Here is a 19,471-nt window from a genome sequence, read left to right on the forward strand (position 1 = left end):
TTACTATGTCTAAGAATTAGTATTTAATTTATTAAAAAATTAAAAATTAATATGTATTTTTAAAAATATAAAAATAAATAATTTTTAAATATTTAAAATTTATTATAAAAAAGAAGTTAGAAAAAAACTAAACGCCAAATAATAAATACTATAAAATTGACAAAATATAATGCAGTAGTCAACGAATTCACATCCATTGAACCAAATTATACTTTACCTTTTTCAATAGGATTCGGCCGAGAGGCATGATCCTCAGCCAAGCTCATGCTTTCTACCAAATTCTTCTCTAACAAAACACACTTATAAATAAATGAGACATAACCCAAGTTTGTCAAACATGATTATATTTTTCCTTAAGAATTATCATAATCAAGGATTATTGCATATTCTTTCTATGCCCATTCATTAGTGTTCTTTTATTTATAACCACACACACGCTTTCCCTTGCACCACTTCATTCATCCACATTCTCATAACTACAATATACAATACAATAACAAAAGAAAAGAAAGAAGCAAGATGCCGAAGAAGGTTCAGAAAACCCTTCAAGACTACCTTGCTAAGGTTAAAAGCCCTCGCCATTCATCACAAAACCAGTCACAGAAACCGTTTAACTCGTTTTCATTTTTCTCCTCCAAAAACTGGATCATCGCAGCATGCAAGCACCCAAGGACACCTTCTTTTGCCTTTGATGATTCTCACGGTGGTGGTCGCGGCGGCAACAACAGCAACAACCACAAAGACGATGCGGCCACCCTAGCCGACGTTGATCGCTTCCTCTACGAGAATTTCAAGTCTCTGTATTTCAGAGAAGGTGAAGAAAACGAAGACTACAACACCAGCAACAAAAGAGTAGATTCATCGGGACAGATCCAACACGATCAAGGTGCAAAACTAATACCGATGTTCGATTCATTGAGGTTGGCGGAAACACCACGCGACCTCGGTGGATCGAACAGATTCTTCGTGAAAACTGGTTTGTCGGGATCACTGTTCCTGGACGATGGTTTAACACGAAGTGGTGATGATCATCACTATGCAGGATCGAGCTCAAACTCGACTGTAACGAACACCGATTCATCCTCGAATGATGAAAATCATCATGAGAATGAGAAGCTCCCTGAGAACTGCATCGCTCTGTTGAGAAGCAGTTCGAGCCCGTACGAGGATTTTCGGCGCTCCATGCAGGACGTGGTGGAAGCGAGGTTCAAAAGCCATGGAAAGGTAATTGATTGGGAGTTCATGGAGGAGCTATTGCTTTCTTACCTTAGACTAAACGAGAAGAAGTCGCACAAGTTCATACTCAATGCCTTCGTGGATGTCACCGCTGCCATGCGTCCGAATTCTGAAATGACGGATCCCCATCCCCGGAGCGTTCGAACTGTTAGGTTTGGTAGCAGAGTAACCAAGAAGACCAAAGAATTTACCTTAGAATTTGGGTCTTCTAATTCATGATTTTTCTTAAAGTGAAAATTCACTTGCAGCTATAGTAGTTGCTAGTCAAAAATCTTTAGATGATTTGACATTATTTGACATAAATACAGCTGCAAGTGAATTGTCACAATTTTCATCATCACGTTTTAAGAAAACGTGGATGAGTGATGAGTTTCAAGTTTAGTATTTTTCCTGTTTAATTCCTCCTTAGGAATCGCATGCTGTAAGCAATAATACCATGTGATTTTGAGTGGTCCGGAAGAAAAATGATCACTCTCCTCATAACTTTGTGATTTAACTCTGAAGTATTTTTCGGTAAGACATCACTGTTATTGATGGTGAAATTGCCTATATCATGGTCCCCTTGCATTACAATCGAACACTATTCTTTCTTGGAGAAGATAACGTTGTTCCGGACGCTACTTAGTATCGTATTAACAATAGGAAATAAGGTACAGATACACATGAAGCGATAGTGAAAGAATTCTACTTTGTAATCCTAAAACACAAAATTCTATAGTTTCTTATTGAAAACTATGTGCTTTAAAAATAAATCAAGTCATTTATTCTATAGTTTGAACTGGAATTTTCATATATAAAAATGATAAACTTGTCAAGATTAGAGCCAGGGTGAACCTCTATCCCACAAACAAAAAAGGCGGTTTTTCACTTTTTTGTTTTGCCTTAGTAGTTATATACTTATATCATATATGCATAAGAAAAAAGTAACATCCTTTGTTTTAGTCTGTTTATTGTTTAAGACTAAACGTTAATATATTTGGATTTTCCCCCCAACGGCGCCTCCTACACCCTCCAAATTGGGGCACAGAATCTCACGTGTCAAATTGTGGAAAGCAATCCCATGAAGCCTTCTACACCCTCCAAATTGAAGGACCAGTGATCTCACAAGCAAATTGGTGGGAAAATATTCGGACGGTGCCTCCATCCTCCAAAGAGGGGAAAACAATCTTCCATTCACTCCCATAGTTGCAATAGCACCAAGGCCCAAGCATATCCTCAGTTCTCCTTAGATTATGAATTAGTACAATGGTAAGGACTTCACAACCCGTTTGTGAATTGTGACTTAGAGGTAAAAGCATGACAACCTACTTATGGGATAATTCGTTTTCACTTTTCAGAACTGCCTTCAAAAGATACCAAATTGATAATAAACAACGAATTGAATCTGAAAACAGATAAACGCATATTGGAAATGCAAACTAAAACTTAAAAATGCTGACAAAACAACATATAATATTTTTTGGTTGCTTAATAACACAATCTATATTAATTTCAATGTAGCTTCATGCATTAAGATTAAGAGTTCGGACATAAATTAGGTCCATCGAACACTGACCAAAAACAACTATAAAAACGCACTGCATTTCCTTTTGGGGGTATAACAAATGCTTCATAGAATAGGCTGCTATGGGAGTGAGAATGTGAGATGCATGTTTGTTCTCAAATAATTGATATAATAATGAAAATATCATCATATCCAGGTGAACAGAGGATTTATTTCGAGAGGTTGGATTACATACGGGCCTTAAAAATAAAATAACTAAACATTTTAATAAATATCAACAACCAATTCCTGATTCAAATGCCTGATCACGGTGTTAGATATAACGGCCCGTTTGGTTCATGTCTATGTCCACCAGATGGATACCGTAGTACGTAGTACAACGTTTGTTTACTGAGACACAATTTTAATAGACACGGTTACACATAAATACACATAAAGAACATGTATTTAGTGTATTTCTTTCAATCTGTGACACCAAGACACAATCCATGACACAATTTTCCAATTCTATCCCTGATTATTTTTAAAAATTCCAATCTTGTCCTTTACCCTAACCCTCCTAACTCCCCCTCTCCTCCCTTTGTCAGTTCCATCCACTTTCCTACCTTGTGTCTTTGACTGCCTCTCTTTCTCCTTCGCTTGCGCGCGCCGACGCCTCCCTCACCTCGCCTCCAGATCTGTATTCGTCGCTGCCCTCTTCACTCGTCGTCCACTGCGTCGCCCTCCACCATCAACGTCATCATTCCCGTCGTCATTTCGCCGCTACCCTCTTTGCTTGTCATCCACAACCTCAACAAACCCTCACCCTCCCTCTCAGATCTGTTTTTGTTAGATTTGTTTCTATTTATTTTTTTAATTATTCCATTTTTTCTTTTAATTTGAATTTTGTAACTGATATTTAATTAGAGTAGTTAATTTTAATTAGAGATAAAATTGAAAATTAGTAATGACGATAGTGGTGGCAATGGAAATTAGAGGTGGTGGTGGTAGTGGTGTTGAGGTTGTTTTGGTTTGGGGTAAAATTGACTTTGGATTAAATAGATGTGTCTTGTGCATTATCATCAAACATGTTATAAAATTTGTGTATCTTTGTGTTCATATCTATGTGTCTTTGTGTCTATGTCTCTATTTTTTTGAGACACTAACCAAACACAACCTAACATCCTAGTAAACTTACAAGTTCTACGTCATGCATTAATTCCTTCCCGCATCCTCAGTCACAAAATCCATGAGATATGCTAAAGGTGCACCTGAGTTCTAGCCGAAAAATTGTAAGAGATAGCCATGAGCTGAGCATATTTGATTAGCCTTCCACTAACTTTTTCTCCCCAACATAATGCTCATACAAGGAATGATACTTTGCTGGGATGTAATCCTTGAACCTGTTGTGCAGAAGATGAGAATGACATGATAAATTTAACATCCATTTTAATTTGATCAAATGTCAAAAGTATGTTTTCAAAACTTTTCATCATGTGAAAGGAGGAATCATGCAAGGAAATGATAACTAGAAATCCGAAGCCAGAGAAGTAGCTACTTCACAGTGCTTACTTGGCATATCAAATGATATGACTTATTCTTAATGCTCATATACTACAAGGATGTTATAGTAGTAAAGAAAACAAGCATTGGCTACTGACAAATGGTAACAACTAACAAGGACAGCTTCAATGGAGGAAAGACCGGTTTTACTATTATACTTTCCCTAAATAGTCATACCTTTTAAGTAGAGGTAGTCTCTCGGCTCCTGAGAACAGTCTACAAATGCACTGCAAAACTTCACCGATCTTCATTGCTTTGGTCTTTAGTGCCTTCATATAACCCACAAAGTCTATATATTCTGAAGCACTGAGCTTCTCTCGAACCTGTAGGCCATATGATTAAAACAAAGTATCTTACTCCAAACTTAGCATCACAAGTAACGAACGGAAAATTATTGCCATGTTAACAACCACATTAACAATACCAGAGGGGTTGAGGCTAACAAAAAGTATTTCTGCTTCTAAATGAAAATGCATCATTTGGGGGATACGGATTCATTTGGAATATAAGCATTTAAAAGAACCACATCCAAATAACTGAAACTTATAGTTAGTGAATCCAAGTAAACTTGATATGTACATCAATCTCAGCTTAGCAAAGACACTAGACTCAATACTTCGGAAATATTCTCACCTACAAGGATAAGCAAAACTAGGTAAAATACAGAATAAACCTGCATTCCAAGCAGTCACATTTGACATCACCTACAAAGGGCTTCATTTATGCCAGGTTATGTTGCAAAATGTTTAGTGATTTTTCTCTAGACTGTATCGATTTATAGCATAGGACAGAGTCAATAGTAAAGGAAGCCAGTGACGGGCAGCCAAAAGTCTTCCCACCAGTGTAAGAGGGACAGTGTTACAGTCCAATGAAGAAGCATGTCAGTGACATTAGAAAAATTACACTCAACAGAATACAGAATACCAAAATAGAGGGAAAGCAAGAGGCAAAATAAATACTTCAGACAGGAAAGCAACACAAAGATGGTGAGATCCAACATCTCATGCATGTAGGCAGATCAAAGTATCACATATAATGAATACCACCTGAGCAAGGAATGCTGATCCTTGGGTTTCATTACTAGCAGAAGGTGCAGAATCACCAGGAAGATCACCTCTTTGACTATCGATCTCCAGACTTCTCTTTTGGAAGGTCCCTTCATCCTTACATTGCAATTCTCCGCTACCTTGACCATTTTGACAATGCATTATAAATCTACTGATATTTCTATGATTCACAAAATTAGAAACAGGAATGAGCCAATTGATTGAAAGAATTTATACCACATGAAGGCTCGTGAGAATCTCTAAAATGTTGCTGCAGGTTGTACTCCCCTGTTATAAATCTACGTTTCTTGACTGAACAAGGTGCTATCAGCGTATCCTTTGATTTTTCACCCAGTTGACGAGTATCAGTCAAATCAAGCAATTCATGTTCTTGTGGTATCACAGTCTTCTTTCCAAGAAAAACTCTGCCACATTTATCTCTTGAACTTACACAATCTACAATGTTGCAATCATCAGACACCAGAGATGATCGATTAGCAGGCATAATTTTTCCAAGGAATGAAGTACTGCCTTTTCTAGTACCAAGTAAAGATGAAGCTTTTGAAGAAAAACTTTCAGCCACTGGTGTAGCCTGCATGTACAAATACAACGATTAACAAGCCATAAAGCCATAGTAGCTCTATATGATTTACAAAATAAGAATCATTACAACACTCAAGGAGTTACCACAGGTGAGAGAAGTTTTTCGACATTAAATTTATCATCATAGAGATCAGCTGATGTAATTTCTCCCACATTTCCTGTGTGAAGAAGCAGAATCTGTCTCAATGATATTTTTAGTAGAAAAATAAGAATATAAAAAAGTTGTTCTCTGCAAGACATCAAATTCATATATACAGACATGGAAGATCAAAAGAAAAATTCAGTACAGTTCTAGTATAGATTCACTAAAGCAATTCACTTGCATGTTGCCCCAAAAATATTACCTGAAATATATATCAAAATATATTTGCATATCATACAAAATCCTTTGCTCTATGTTTTTCACATCTACCTATCTAAAACCCACTATCTTTTAAATACATTTTAGTATAACAGTCAAAAACTGAGGTAGGAAGTAGGGACCACAAGTTGACACAAAAAACAAAACAAAAAGATGTAGAACTGGAGGACACTGACCCCCATCATCAACCTCTAATAATGATAGCTTTGTAGGTCCGCGGATTGTTACATCTCGAAAAAACCGGGTTAGTGTATAAACAACTTCTCCAAATCTTGAGAAACACTGCAAGATTAACAAACCAATCAGTAGTTCAGTACATTAAAAGAATTTCAAAAAGACAACTCTGGTGCAGAATAGCACCTTGATGTGAGGTTGTATCCATCGAGAGACTTGGGACTGACGATGTGGATGTGCAAACCTGTAAACCACTTCAGGATTAAGAATAAACCTAATAAAAAACTGGTATGGGACAAAGCCCAAATTAATAATTACAAAGGTATCATAACATTCCTTGAGAGTTGAGACATAATAAAGAAAATACAAACGCGTATCTTGATACATGTATTAACTGGCTTAGATTTGTGTCTGTGTTGCAGTAAATTTAGATAAAACAATCTAAGTAGATCATATCATATTATTATGACAATATCAACTCCAATTTACATTAATACTTCAGTCATTGTATGAAGTGAGATGCTGGAGAGAGAGAGCATTGTTTCAGGAAGCATATAAAGAACTTTGCTACTTGCTTCCATGATATGTATTTTACAGTAGATCAAAACAACTAAGGGTTAAAACCTTTCATCACAGAAAATAATTGCTCCATAGTCATGTCGATGGCGAATGACACGTCCAACAGCTTGGTTCACAGCTCGGGAGGCTTGTTGGTTATACCACTCATCTCCAGTTAAAACCTGTTTATGCACCACATAAAATAAGTATATATGTCATGTGTAAGTTCTCAACATTTGGGTCAAGTAAACAAACATAACCTTGACTAATTCTCCGCGTGGATGAGATTGTTGATCCAAGTATTCACGTTTTAGACGAACCTGTTTTAGCAAGTTAACCCAAATGAGTGCAATTTGTTAATAAACACATACATACAGAAACAATTATTTAGTATTAGAATGTTCAATGGCTGCAATTAGATCCACATGTTCAAGCCAAACTAATTCTCAAATATCAGAGGACTGAAAAAAGAAAATGGAAAAAGAAAAGAAGATTATCAAACCTTAGGATCAGTATATGTAGCATATGGCAAACCAGTAATTACCACAGCTCTTCCAGCATGATCCGCAAAATCTAATCCTTCACTTACCTATTTAGATGGAGAAAAAAAGTTTATTTGCAATGTATTGGCACAAGTGAACTTCAGATGCATCCAAGTGAGAAAATAAGCTATTGGTTGCTTTGCAGTACAATCTCTGGTATAATGCTTATTTAGTTCTTTTATAAATCTTTCTACCTGAATTACATATGACTAAATATTTGAAATATTTTATTATCTACATGTTATTGCATCCTAGAATTTTAAAAAATATTGCCATCCCCCCTCTCATCAAGTCACCATATGGCTATACGCATGTATCATATTAGTACAAGTATGCATACCCATCTGTGTAACATACTACATATGATGCATATGGGAACACAATGGTAAGTTGTTTATCAACAACTGTAATCAAGCCATACCTTACCACGACAAACAGCAAAGAAAACTGCTCCAGATGTGGAGGTGTCTTTCAACTTATAAAACATCCAAATGATAATTATGAAAGAATGTTGTTTTAACCATGCTACATATCAAGAATTGATTAAGCCTAATTCATATTGCTCTGCTGATTATACAACTAACTGACGTGACATGACATAAACAATAATTTTACCTTGATTGATGAGGGAAATAATGAAGATTCCCTAGGTTCTATAACTGGTTTTTTGTGTTTGCAAATTCTCTCCCATATGGACGTTGAAGTTTCATTACTCTGAAAAAAAAAATGCACCATGAGCCAAGAGCAAATAGATTCGGCCCTTCATTAGGTTTGTGGTTTGGATTCTTACCAAGCTTTTCCAGCACCCAATGCATTGGTCCAGAAGGTAGTAAGAGGGGAAGAATACAAGAAGTCCATCAGGAACAATTCGGGCCAAATTTACTGCAATACAACATGAAAATGAATTTGTAGGCAGTCATTAGCTATCCCCAGTTTTTCTTTTCCCCATTCTGTCAGGTTCCTGGCTTTCTATTATAGTGTAAATGCATAGAATTTTCTTTAGTTTTAATGAAATCATATCATAGCACATATAAAATCATGCAAATAAATAAATAAATAAATATATACAATAGTAACTTTTGGTGTCTGAATTAAGTTTTCTCCCTTACATTTCAGCATCCTATCATAAGTTCTTGATGTGGTTATGCAATATCATAATCAAACCTAAATAGTTGTCTGCCTTAAACAATGCCACATCTCATGTCCTTCTCCAAATTAATTACTAGATAAGAACACAAATTATCAAATCATATGGCAGCTTAACTCTATCTCGTCCCAAACTCAGGTGATTAAGATCAATTATATAAATCCATAGCCAAAATCAATATAAACTATACCTCATAGTCATACCTTTCCAAGAATGATTCGTGTACAACTAAAAACTATCAAAATTCCCAAATTACAACATGCACAACAATAATATGTTTGACTAGCATAAAACAGTCAATCTTAAGAACTCCAAAGTCAGAAATACACCCAAGACATAAAAGCATCCATCACAGGAATACACTGCTCAGTGCTCACACCATAAATGAGATTTCAAAAAGTGCAATTTTGATTCCTTTGGGTAGATATGCAGTTTTCAGGTATAAAGAAATAAAACTTCTCCAAACGCTGTATATACATAAGAGTGTCACATACCAATTGCATTTCCAAGTTCCTGCCTGTACTCTTGAGAATCGCGAGTGCGGTAGGAGGAGTTAAAAGTACGTCCTGAAGGACCAACTGGTACAACTCCAGCCCATATCTGATTTGGGGTTATTACATGTGGATTTTCCAGCTGAATGGGGAAATCTCTGAGATGACCAGAATCAACTCCAGTAGTTAATGACAACAAACATATTGTCAGATGAAACATAACCAGCAAGAAAAGGAACTTACAGTTTCAGTTCCTGAGCAAAAGAATCCATGGGGGATAATGTCCCTGATGTCAATATAATAGACCTGACTCCCAACCTATGAAATTCTTCCATGGCTATTCCAGGATTAAAACACCACCAGCTGAGTGTCCTTGACACATTTCCTGCAGCATCAGAATATCAAGATATAACAACTGATAATGAAAAGATGTTTAAAATTCTAATACTATAAAAATCTGTAGAAAACAAGTCAGAATGTCTGTAGAACGAAGTTTGAAAGCAGTGAAAGCTCTACATTCTACTGGAAACACAGCCACCTATTACATCTGTCAGGTGTATTATATATTAAAAAAGATCCAAGTTAAACTTACACATGCTTATTCCTGTTGAGAGATCACCCAGAAAACACGTGTCTCAAATGCTTCAACATGACATATTATATAAAACTTCTAAACTTATTTTAAATGCATCAAAATTGTAAAATAGATTGGCTGAGAAATTTGATGGGTAGAGCAAAACAAATGGAAAGCTAGTTAAGTGAAAAATATTGAGACCATTTCAGCTCCACTTAAACATAAATGTCACCCAACCTATTATAATAAGTTGAGAAGTACCTTTAGATCCATTGGCAGTCCTAGCTTCGAACTCCCGCACATGAACCTTTTATGTACGAAATAAAGCTTAAATGGTTAGATATCATAGTACAAGGGAAGTAAAAATATACAAAGCAAGACCAAGAAATACTATAGAGAAACAAGACAACCAAAACCATCACATGAAATATGAAAAACTAAGGGAGTGCTCACAAGTTGCGATGGGAAGGAAAGGGAAGGCTTAAGATTTTAAACCCCCCTCTTGTTCAAGAGTTTAAAACAGGTAAGGAATAGGGGTTTGGAGGGCTTATCATATATTTCTACAAATTTAAAATGAAACAACCCCCTCTCCCCCCCTCCCCCAAAAAAAAAAAATTTGTTTGAAAATTGGGGGGGAAGGGGGGGTTTGGACTTTGGAGGGCTAACAAAAACCCCAAACCCTTTCCCTCCGAATAATAAAACTCATTCATGGAGTTAACCCTCCAAAATTCCCCAAAACCAAACACGTAAGCACACCCTAAGAGAACTTACTCGATAGTATGTAGCATGAGTAGTTCTTCCACCCTTGAAAACAATGTCAAGAATTTCACCAATGCTATCCAACCTGCAGATGGTACCAGTTGATTTCTGCTGGTTATCCTCCTCAATAAGGGTTGAAGCAGCTGCAATTATCGCGGAAAGCTTTTTAAAAGTCTTGGAAGTGATGTTAAGATCAGCTAGCAGTTCATATATATAAGGCCCAGGTTTGGTGTATCCCAACTCCTTTGATTCAATAGGCACCTGAGCAATCCGCTTTTCAAGTTTTAGAAGAAGTGCTGAAAGAATGAAAACATCATCCTGTACCTTAGAAGCCAAAAAATATACAGCAAACAATTCTCAAAGCATCCTGAGCAAAAAATTTAAAAAAAAAAAGAACGCAACGTGAAGACAGTTAGCTGCCCACCAGAAAATCAAGTAAACATAAATTAAACAAACTTTAGCATATATAACTTTTTCTCAATAGGCTGCCAAAATAAGTTAAAGCATGCATCATGACATTGTGTAGAGAAATTGGAACTGGAACTTTTGCAACTATACAACACACCTCTAAGGATCGCAAAATCATCTGGATTCTGTGACTTATCATTTGATTTTTCTCTTCTTTCTATTGAAAGGTCAACACATTTTTGAGCCTCAGAAATGCAAGCCGTTAGAAGCCACGAAGGCAAATCAAAGGAGGCTGCATCAGCACATATGCCTTCCTGCACAAAGATAACTGTTGGTAAATAAAAACAAGCAAACTTGAATAGCATGAACAAGCTTCAATAATACGTTGACAGGATAGCAATAAGGCAAATACTAAACATATATTACAGTTTGACAATTAATAGTTCCACACAGAAGATCATATTCCTCAATCACAAATTTGTAACATCTTACAAGGTTGTGAGCTTCATCAAATATGAGTATACTATTGCTCCATGAAAGTTGCAGAGATTTTCTATATGCATGATCAATAAGATAGTTGTATGGAGCAAATACTATATCCACAGACTTATGGAGCTCCTTTGATAAATAATAAGGACACCTGAGAAAAGCAGACAGGAATTTTAAAATATAAGTCCAAACAATCAACAATTTAATTGGGATTAAAAAAGGACAAAAAGAATACAGATGAGTAAAGAGCCAATAGTAAATAAGGTTTTCTTATAAAAGAGTTATAAAAAGAAACAGCATAGCTAAGAAAACCTACGGCCCAAAACTCTTGCCAATATTGACCAAATCCTCAATATCTACAGGTTCTTCTCCAAGATGAGGATTGCTCTTCAAGTAATCTGCAATAGAATTTCAGGAACACTCTCAAGCTAGTCTAAGTCAATATGATAACTCTTCAAAGCTCTTAAAAAATTGGCAATAAGTTGATTTAGCATTTATATATGACAGGTAAAGGACACGGATCCACTTATATGAAAGAAATGCAGCGCATTAACTCCAGAAATGCATAACACTATACGGTGGTCATACATAAAATTTTAACTGTCTAGACAGTATCCATGGGAGTTGCTTAAAAGGTTACCAGCAACTTGAGGTAAATGATTGCATCGTTGCTTCCCTCTACGCTTTTGGCAGAGTGCTCGACAAGCATTTGTTTGTGTTTTCCCGTGAAGTGACTTCACTTTATCATGAATGCAAAGCTGCTCCCTAGATCCTAATACTGTCATCTTAGGCCTGCATATGAACAATGACTACCAGTTAAACTTATGCCTAGCACACTTATATCACCACAAAAACTATACATGACATTATCCGAATTAGAATCACCTTGAACAGTACATTACCAGAAAATTTATAAATCATCAGAAACTTCATTTGAAAAAGCAAAAAGTTAAGAAAATAAAAGATGTTGCAAGGTATAAATTTACCTGTAAGACGATCGTTTCAGCTCTTGAATCACCTGACGGATCTGGCTGTGAGTGCGCGAAGTATATACTATTGTAGGTAAACCTGAGGACTCAGATTGCGAGGGCGGGGACGATGGCAGGGACGAAGGCAAAATCTCGGTTTTATCCTCGGACTTATCACTGGCGTTCATGCTCAAACCAAATCTGAAATTTCCGAAACTCCTGCGCCACGCCAAGGTAGCACAGAGAAGACACAACGTTTTACCAGTTCCTGTGGGACTCTCCAACAGTGCATTGCAGTTCTGCCATGCCACAGTAACACAAGCGCACAAAAAATCAAAATCCACAGCACAATACAAATTGTTGTTATTGTTAACAATAATGAATCATCAACCGTGAAGTGGAAGAGAGAATCGAATAATCGAAAAATGCGTGGTTTACCTCCTGAAGGGATTGGATGACTTTGTCCATGTAAACGATCTGCGAATCGTAGGCTTCGTACGGGAAATCGACGTCGATTCCCCTGATCTTGTACGTTGGCATTTTCTTCGATTCTTTTCGTCTTCAACCCCGCAACAATGGCTTCTCAGCAAGCTTGTTTCAAGTTTTAACTTGAATGAACCCTAAGGTCAGTTGGCGCTAGCTACCGAGTCAAGTAGTCATAGAGGATTAGAGGCTAGAGGGTGATCATTTTCCCGCCATTTCATCGGGTATTTGTCATGCGACGTCGTATTATTGTCCGCGTCATTTATTTTTTTATGATTAAAATTTACAACACAAAATTTAATCCCCGTGGCAAATGAGAGAAAAAAAATTCTCCAAAATAACGAAATTATTAAAACAAGAAAAATAACGATTTGATTATCATTAAATGGGTCCATCTAGTGTACAGATTTTTATTTTTATTGTATCTACTGTAAACACGTAGTGTTTTTTCTTGGCCTGGAAGCAGCAAACTATCAGAAAGCTGACAAGGCACATTGGAGGGTTGGGTTGAGCCGGCTGCATAATTTCATTTAGAATGAGATTTTGTTGTCATAGTTGGGCCTTTTGGCTGTTTTTTCTTGGCCTGGAAGCAGCAAGCTATCAGAAAAGGCACAGTGGAGGGTTGGGTTGAGCTGGCTGCATAGCTTCATTCAGAATGGGATTTTGTTGTCATAGTTGGGCCATTTGGATTGTATCCAAAAAAGAGTTGATATGAATCCAACACAAGCAAGAGTTGAGATGAAGACATGATGGGTTACATGATACTTAAATAAAAATAAACAAATAAAATCAAGTTGGGTGGTCTAGTGATTAGCTCACTAGTCCGTTTAAACAAGTGTCAGGGGTTCGAATCCCGCTCTGTGTATGCAGCAACCCATTGACCAACAACAAGCCTTTAAATGGAACTCAGTACCATTAATAAAGCATTAATCTATTTTTAATTAAATATTGACTTATTTCAATATAAATTTTCTGTCATGATTTTTTAATCTTAGATGAATTCGTATTTTTATTATGTTTTCTACGAATATTTAGGTATTAATTTAGTAAGATGAGATATATTCTTACTTTCATTTAGTAGAAATCTGAAGATTGTATCTTTAATAGTGCAATAATAATCAATTGTGATACATAATTCTTCTTGAGAGAATCTCACTTACCATATATGTTCACTTAAAAAAATTATTTATATGATTATTTATCCTTTATTTCAGAAAATAATTATTTATATAATTAACTATCGTTCACTTTGGAAAATAATTATGTTCATAATTCATTATTATTCATTTCAAAAAATAGTTATCTATATGATTAATTATCATTCACTTTAGAAAATAATATTAATATTAAATAAAATATCATATATAAAAGCTAAATAATATAAATAAACCAAATAAAAATAATAGTGTAACAAATAAGAGATAAAATAGGAAAAAAGAGAAACAACAATCTAAAAAATTTTGTGAAACCATGGAAAAAAGAAAAAAAATGGCATACGAGTTTCTTAAAAAAAAGAAAATAAAAATATTGGCTAAGAAAAGAAATTTTTTTTAAAAAAGAACCTAGTTAAATTTTTGCATCTAAAATGGATAATAAATGTAGATATATAATTTTAAATATTAACATTTTTAATAAAATGGTCCTTTTTATGAAATTAAAAATAGTGTAAAAATCAAATAAAAAAAGATATAAGAGCTAGCAGAATAATTAAATCCTTTATAAAAATTAAATTCAATTTTGTATAATTATATTTGTAACTATAAAATAGGAATAGTTGTCAAATTATCCAACTACTAACAAAAAATACTAAAATATTAACATTGCTTCAGCTAGAAGGCGGAATAACATAATTGATGCACTTATGATTTATGGACGGCTAGTAAAGAATCAAACAAGAATAAAGATTGCAATTAGGGGGTTCTACAATGATCTATATAGGCAGGACTATGCTCCGACGATTGGGATTATGGAGGGGTTGGTAAAGCAGATTGATAGGGAGGAGGCTGAGGCATTGGAGGTATTGCCGACTGTGGAGGAGACAAGAGAGGCAGTGTGGGACTGTGACTCGTATAAGGCGCCCGGTAGTGATGATGGGTACAATTTAAACTTTATCAAGCAATGTTGGGATGACATTGGGCAGGAGTTCACTACAGCAGTGATGGGGTTCTTCCAAAGTGCCAAGTTACCTGCGGATGTGAATGTCACGTGGGTGACACTAGCCCCAAAGTTTGTGGGTGCTAAGGAGATTACGGACTTTCGGCCAATTAGTATGGTGGGGTGTGTGTATAAGGTGATTTTGAAGGTCTTAGTAAGAAGGATGAGCTCAGTTATGCCGGGACTGGTAGGAGAAACTCAGACTGCATTCGTCAAAGGCAGGAAAATTCATGATGGGGAGCTCATAGCTTGTGAGACGGTTCATTGGCTTAAGACGCGAAGGGAAAAAGCGGCTATAATCAAGCTGAATTTCCAAAAAGCATATGATAAAGTCAGATGGAGGTTTGTTGATATTGTGTTACAAAGGATGGGTTTTGGCCAAAGATGGAGGAGTTGGGTAAGGACGTGTGTCAGCACAGCTACTATGTCAGTTCTCGTGAACGGGTCCCCATCCAAGTCGTTCAATATGGAGAGGGGCCTGAGGCAAGGAGATCCTCTATCACCGCTTCTGTTTGTGCTTGTGGGCGACGTTATACATCGAATGTTAGGGGAAGCTGTCAGGAATAGACGCATTGCTTCGCTACTGGTAGGGGGAAATCATATTGAATTATCACATCTCCAGTTCGCAGATGATACCATTTTCTTTTGTCCTCCGGAGACAGAAACGATTGTGAATTATAAGAGGTTGTTGAGGTGCTTTGAGCTGATGTCGGGTCTGAGTATCAACTTTGACAAGTCAAATATGATCTCGGTGAACTACGAACAAGGATGGGTAGATCAGGCAAGTGATATCCTGGGATGCAAGCAAGTTGTTTTACCTGTTAGATACCTGGGGATTTCTTTAGGAGCAAACCCGTGCCTGGTAAAGACTTGGAAACCGATTATAGATAAGGTGGAAGCGAAGTTAAGCTTATGGAAAGCGAAGGTTCTCAACAAGGCAGGTAAACTTGTCCTAATTAAATCTGTGCTGAATAACCTACCAATGTATTACCTTAGTCTGTACAAGATGTCGAAGGCGGTTGCTGATAAGCTGATTGGCCTACAGAGGCGATTTTTGTGGTGTAAGGAGGATAGAAATTATGGTACACCCCTAGTTAAGTGGGAGCTGGTTCAGGCACCAAAAAAGGTTGGGGGCTTGGGAGTTGGGGATGCAGTGCTTAGAAACACAACGCTCTTGTTTAAATGGTGGTGGCGGTTCTCGCAGGAAGATTGTCCGTTGTGAAAAAAGATTATTTATTCATGCTATAATTTGAACCCGAATGAAATGTAGCTTACCAGCACTTACCGGTAAATGGAGAGCCCTGGAAGGACATATGCCAATTGAATATAAAAGAACAACGGGTACGACAGAAAATGGCTAGCGGCATGGCAATGGAGGTAGGGAATGGAAGCAGAACCCTGTTTTGGAAAGATAACTGGGTTCAAGGCGGTCCTCTGAAAGCGAGTTTTCCAAAACTCTTCTCCATTTCAAACCAACAAGGTGATGTGATACGGGACTGTGGGTTCTGGGATGGCCTAAAGTGGATTTGGAATTTTCATTGGAGGAGGGAGTTGTTCCAATGGGAGATGGACCTAGTCCATCAACTTCACGAGAGGTTACGACCAGTGAAGCTCTCAACGGATCGAGAGGATGCTGTTGTGTGGAAGTTTGATAAGAAGGGTGTCTTTTCTACTAGCTTTGTTCTGCAAGTCATCCAATCAAAAACTCTGACCGATGAGATCACAAGTTATAGTTTCACCAGTGCGATTTGGAGCAGCGTGGTGCCCCGAAGGTGGAGCTATTTGGATGGTTTGTGCTAGTTGAGAGAGTTAATACCAAGGAGCAGTTGGGCAGATTAGGTGTTATTCCTAATATTGATAATGCTTGTGTTTTGTGTAAAAAGGAGGTAGAATCTGTACAACATTTATTTCTCCTATGTGAGGTTACATGGCAGGTGTGGTGCACATGGTCGAGGCATTTTCGTACGGATTGGGCTGTTCCTGGTACCATAAAAGGGCTGTTTGAAAGTTGGACTGGAATGCACACTAGTAAACAAGAGAAGAGGAAGTGGCTGACTGGGTTCTTTGCAGTGATTTGAAACATCTGGTGGAAACGGAACGATAGAATTTTCAGGACGACTTTGAGCTACCATTTGATGGCAGTACTTAGGGGCCAAGGAAGTTGATGTCTCTCCTGTAACAGTTTTCTTTTGTGTTGAGATTTCTTTTATTTCCTGTTATTTATGTTCCATTCTATTGTGTTGAGCTTTTTTTGTTTAAAAAAAAACATATACTTCATAATTCTATTATTCTTATTTAAAAAAATTAAATAAAATTTTCATTGTAAATGTAATCAAATGTGTATGTTATGTATTTGATATTAAATAATAACGTAAAATTTATTTAGTTAATTTTGTTAGATTTTTAATATAAAAACTAGCAACCATTAACTATCCTTCTAAAAATTATTTTAAAACAAGAATTATTTTTTTAACAAATTCCCAATTTAAGTAAATTCATATTCAATTCCTAGATTCACACCATGGCTTCAACCATGTCTGCAACTTAATTCATTCTCTTCAGTTACATCCAACCAAACAACATTTTTATTCTACTATAATAATTTGCAGCTACAAAAGATTAAATAAAAGGATAATTTACAAATTTATAATAAAAAATTAATTTACTATAATAGATATATAAATCATACAACTCCTATTCCTCTTACAAATTACAATCTTAATGGTGAGGAAAGAATAATAATAACTAAATTAATACATCTATATCGTATAAGCTAAACTCAAAAACTCTTCATTCTTCGTCCATTTCCTGAAAAGAGAAGTAGAGTGAGAATATGGTACTCAAAAGGTTGATGGATACTCGGAATTAAATTTGAAAAATAAAAATAACCATTTGTCAATTGTTAGGAGAGATTGATGGAATAGTAGAAAGAGAATTGAAACGGTTATCTCTCACGTTATCTCCCACTAACCCATTAATCTCTCCTACCAATGAGCAAACGGTTATTTTTATTTTTCAAATTCAAATCAATTCAATTGGATCATAATTTAAATAAATTTTTTTTATATATTATTTTTTAGTACTGATTGATCAAACATAACATATCCATTTTAAAAAATTTTAAATTAAATTATAATCCAATTAGATTGATTTAAATTTGAAAAATAAAAATTAACCGTTTGCCAATTGTTAAGAGACATCGATGGGATAGTTGAGAGAGAATTGAAACGGTTATCTCTCACGTAGATAGTAGGAGATAACGTGAGAGATAACCGTTTTCATTCTTCTTCCCACTTTCCATCAACCTTTTTAGTACTAATGGATCAAATATATCCATTTTAATCTCTTCTACTAACCTTTTTATGTACTAATTGTATGCTACAAGTTTGGATTATTAATAATATTAATATTTTTATTATTTTCAATTTTTTTAAAAAATTACATGTAAACAAGATATACTAAATAAGATAAGAGATGAATATTTATTTTGATAAATATTTTTTAAATTATTTATTTCGATAATTATTATAATTAAATCCACTTGCATCAACTAAGCTCTTGTTGCAATTTTTTTGGTCTCCAGACCCAATCATTGCAACAGCATGCTTAGCTCCAAGCCTCTAACAATTCATTTCGAGATTCCAAAAGAAAAAAAAAAAAAGCAAACGGAGAAACGGAGCCATTCACCGGGCTTTTTTACCTATATACGCACAGAAAATTCATTTATTCCCAAAATGTGCATATGTGAAAATTGTTCTCAAAATGCGCAGCTCCATTTCATACATGGCGGCCACGAAATGGATTTCAACACCATTTCAGGCTAGGTGCCCACGAAATGGGAGCACCATGTCAGGTAGCAGGCACGAAATAGAGATCTCATTTCATGGGTGACAGCAACGAAATTGACAGATTAAATCAAGGGAGATAGACGCGAAATGGACAGACCATTGGTGTGTGTTTGGATTCACCTTGGTCAAACTGGAGTTCGAATAAAAGTGTGATTTTATAGAATTGATTTTGGGTAGAAGTGAGTTTGTGCCAACATATTTTATGTTTGGCAATTTTTACCAAAATTGATTTTGATAAAATAAATATTGTTTGGATAATATTAATTAAAATCACTTCTAGATAAATAATTAATTAATTACTAAAAAAATATAATATTAAATTATAATATTATTTTTTTAAGTATATTTAATTTTTTTATATTTTTTAGTATTTTTTATATAGTATTTTTCTATAGTACTCTATTTTAGTATATTATAATTTTTTACTATTATAATAAAAATTAATATTTATTTATGAAATTAAAAATAACATATAAAAATTGACAATTTTTTAAGTATTTTTTATAATAAAAGTTTATATTTATTTATTAAATTAAAAATAACATATAAAATAATACATTTTAGTACTTTTTTAAATACTCTTA

The 19,471-nt window shown here is 35.4% G+C and overlaps 2 protein-coding genes across 2 annotated transcripts; one reads left to right on the forward strand and one right to left on the reverse strand.

The window, feature by feature from the left end:
- The first annotated feature begins 367 nt into the window (after positions 1–367).
- Positions 368–1,785, forward strand: LOC107459577 (transcription repressor OFP14). The gene has a single exon (XM_016077811.3). The coding sequence runs from the start codon at positions 520–522 to the stop codon at positions 1,453–1,455; it is 936 nt and encodes a 311-aa protein (XP_015933297.1). The 5' UTR covers positions 368–519; the 3' UTR covers positions 1,456–1,785.
- Positions 1,786–3,784: 1,999 nt separating this feature from the next.
- Positions 3,785–12,960, reverse strand: LOC107459886 (regulator of telomere elongation helicase 1 homolog). Its single transcript, XM_016078190.3, has 23 exons — positions 12,841–12,960; positions 12,421–12,701; positions 12,075–12,226; positions 11,751–11,832; positions 11,438–11,585; positions 11,103–11,259; positions 10,550–10,833; positions 10,040–10,085; positions 9,448–9,589; positions 9,208–9,362; positions 8,357–8,448; positions 8,160–8,280; positions 7,988–8,034; positions 7,527–7,613; positions 7,285–7,344; positions 7,091–7,206; positions 6,653–6,710; positions 6,469–6,574; positions 6,016–6,089; positions 5,566–5,920; positions 5,329–5,468; positions 4,460–4,605; positions 3,785–4,122 (listed from the first exon to the last, which is right to left on the reverse strand). The coding sequence occupies exons 1-23, from the start codon at positions 12,940–12,942 to the stop codon at positions 4,044–4,046; spliced, it is 3,030 nt and encodes a 1,009-aa protein (XP_015933676.1). The 5' UTR covers positions 12,943–12,960; the 3' UTR covers positions 3,785–4,043.
- Positions 12,961–19,471: the final 6,511 nt, after the last annotated feature.

Source organism: Arachis duranensis, chromosome 7, assembly GCF_000817695.3.
Source record: "Arachis duranensis cultivar V14167 chromosome 7, aradu.V14167.gnm2.J7QH, whole genome shotgun sequence".
NCBI classification, from domain to species: Eukaryota; Viridiplantae; Streptophyta; class Magnoliopsida; order Fabales; family Fabaceae; genus Arachis; species Arachis duranensis.

Coding starts and splice junctions, on each gene's coding strand:
- LOC107459886 (XM_016078190.3), bottom strand. CDS start 12,942: ATGCCAACGTACAAGATCAGGGGAATCGACGTCGATTTCCCGTACGAA. Junction 9,363..9,447: donor TTTGCTCAGGAACTGAAACT/GTAAGTTCCTTT, acceptor TGGTCATCTCAG/AGATTTCCCCATTCAGCTGG. Junction 8,449..9,207: donor GGAACTTGGAAATGCAATTG/GTATGTGACACT, acceptor GTTGTATTGCAG/TAAATTTGGCCCGAATTGTT.
- LOC107459577 (XM_016077811.3), top strand. CDS start 520: ATGCCGAAGAAGGTTCAGAAAACCCTTCAAGACTACCTTGCTAAGGTT.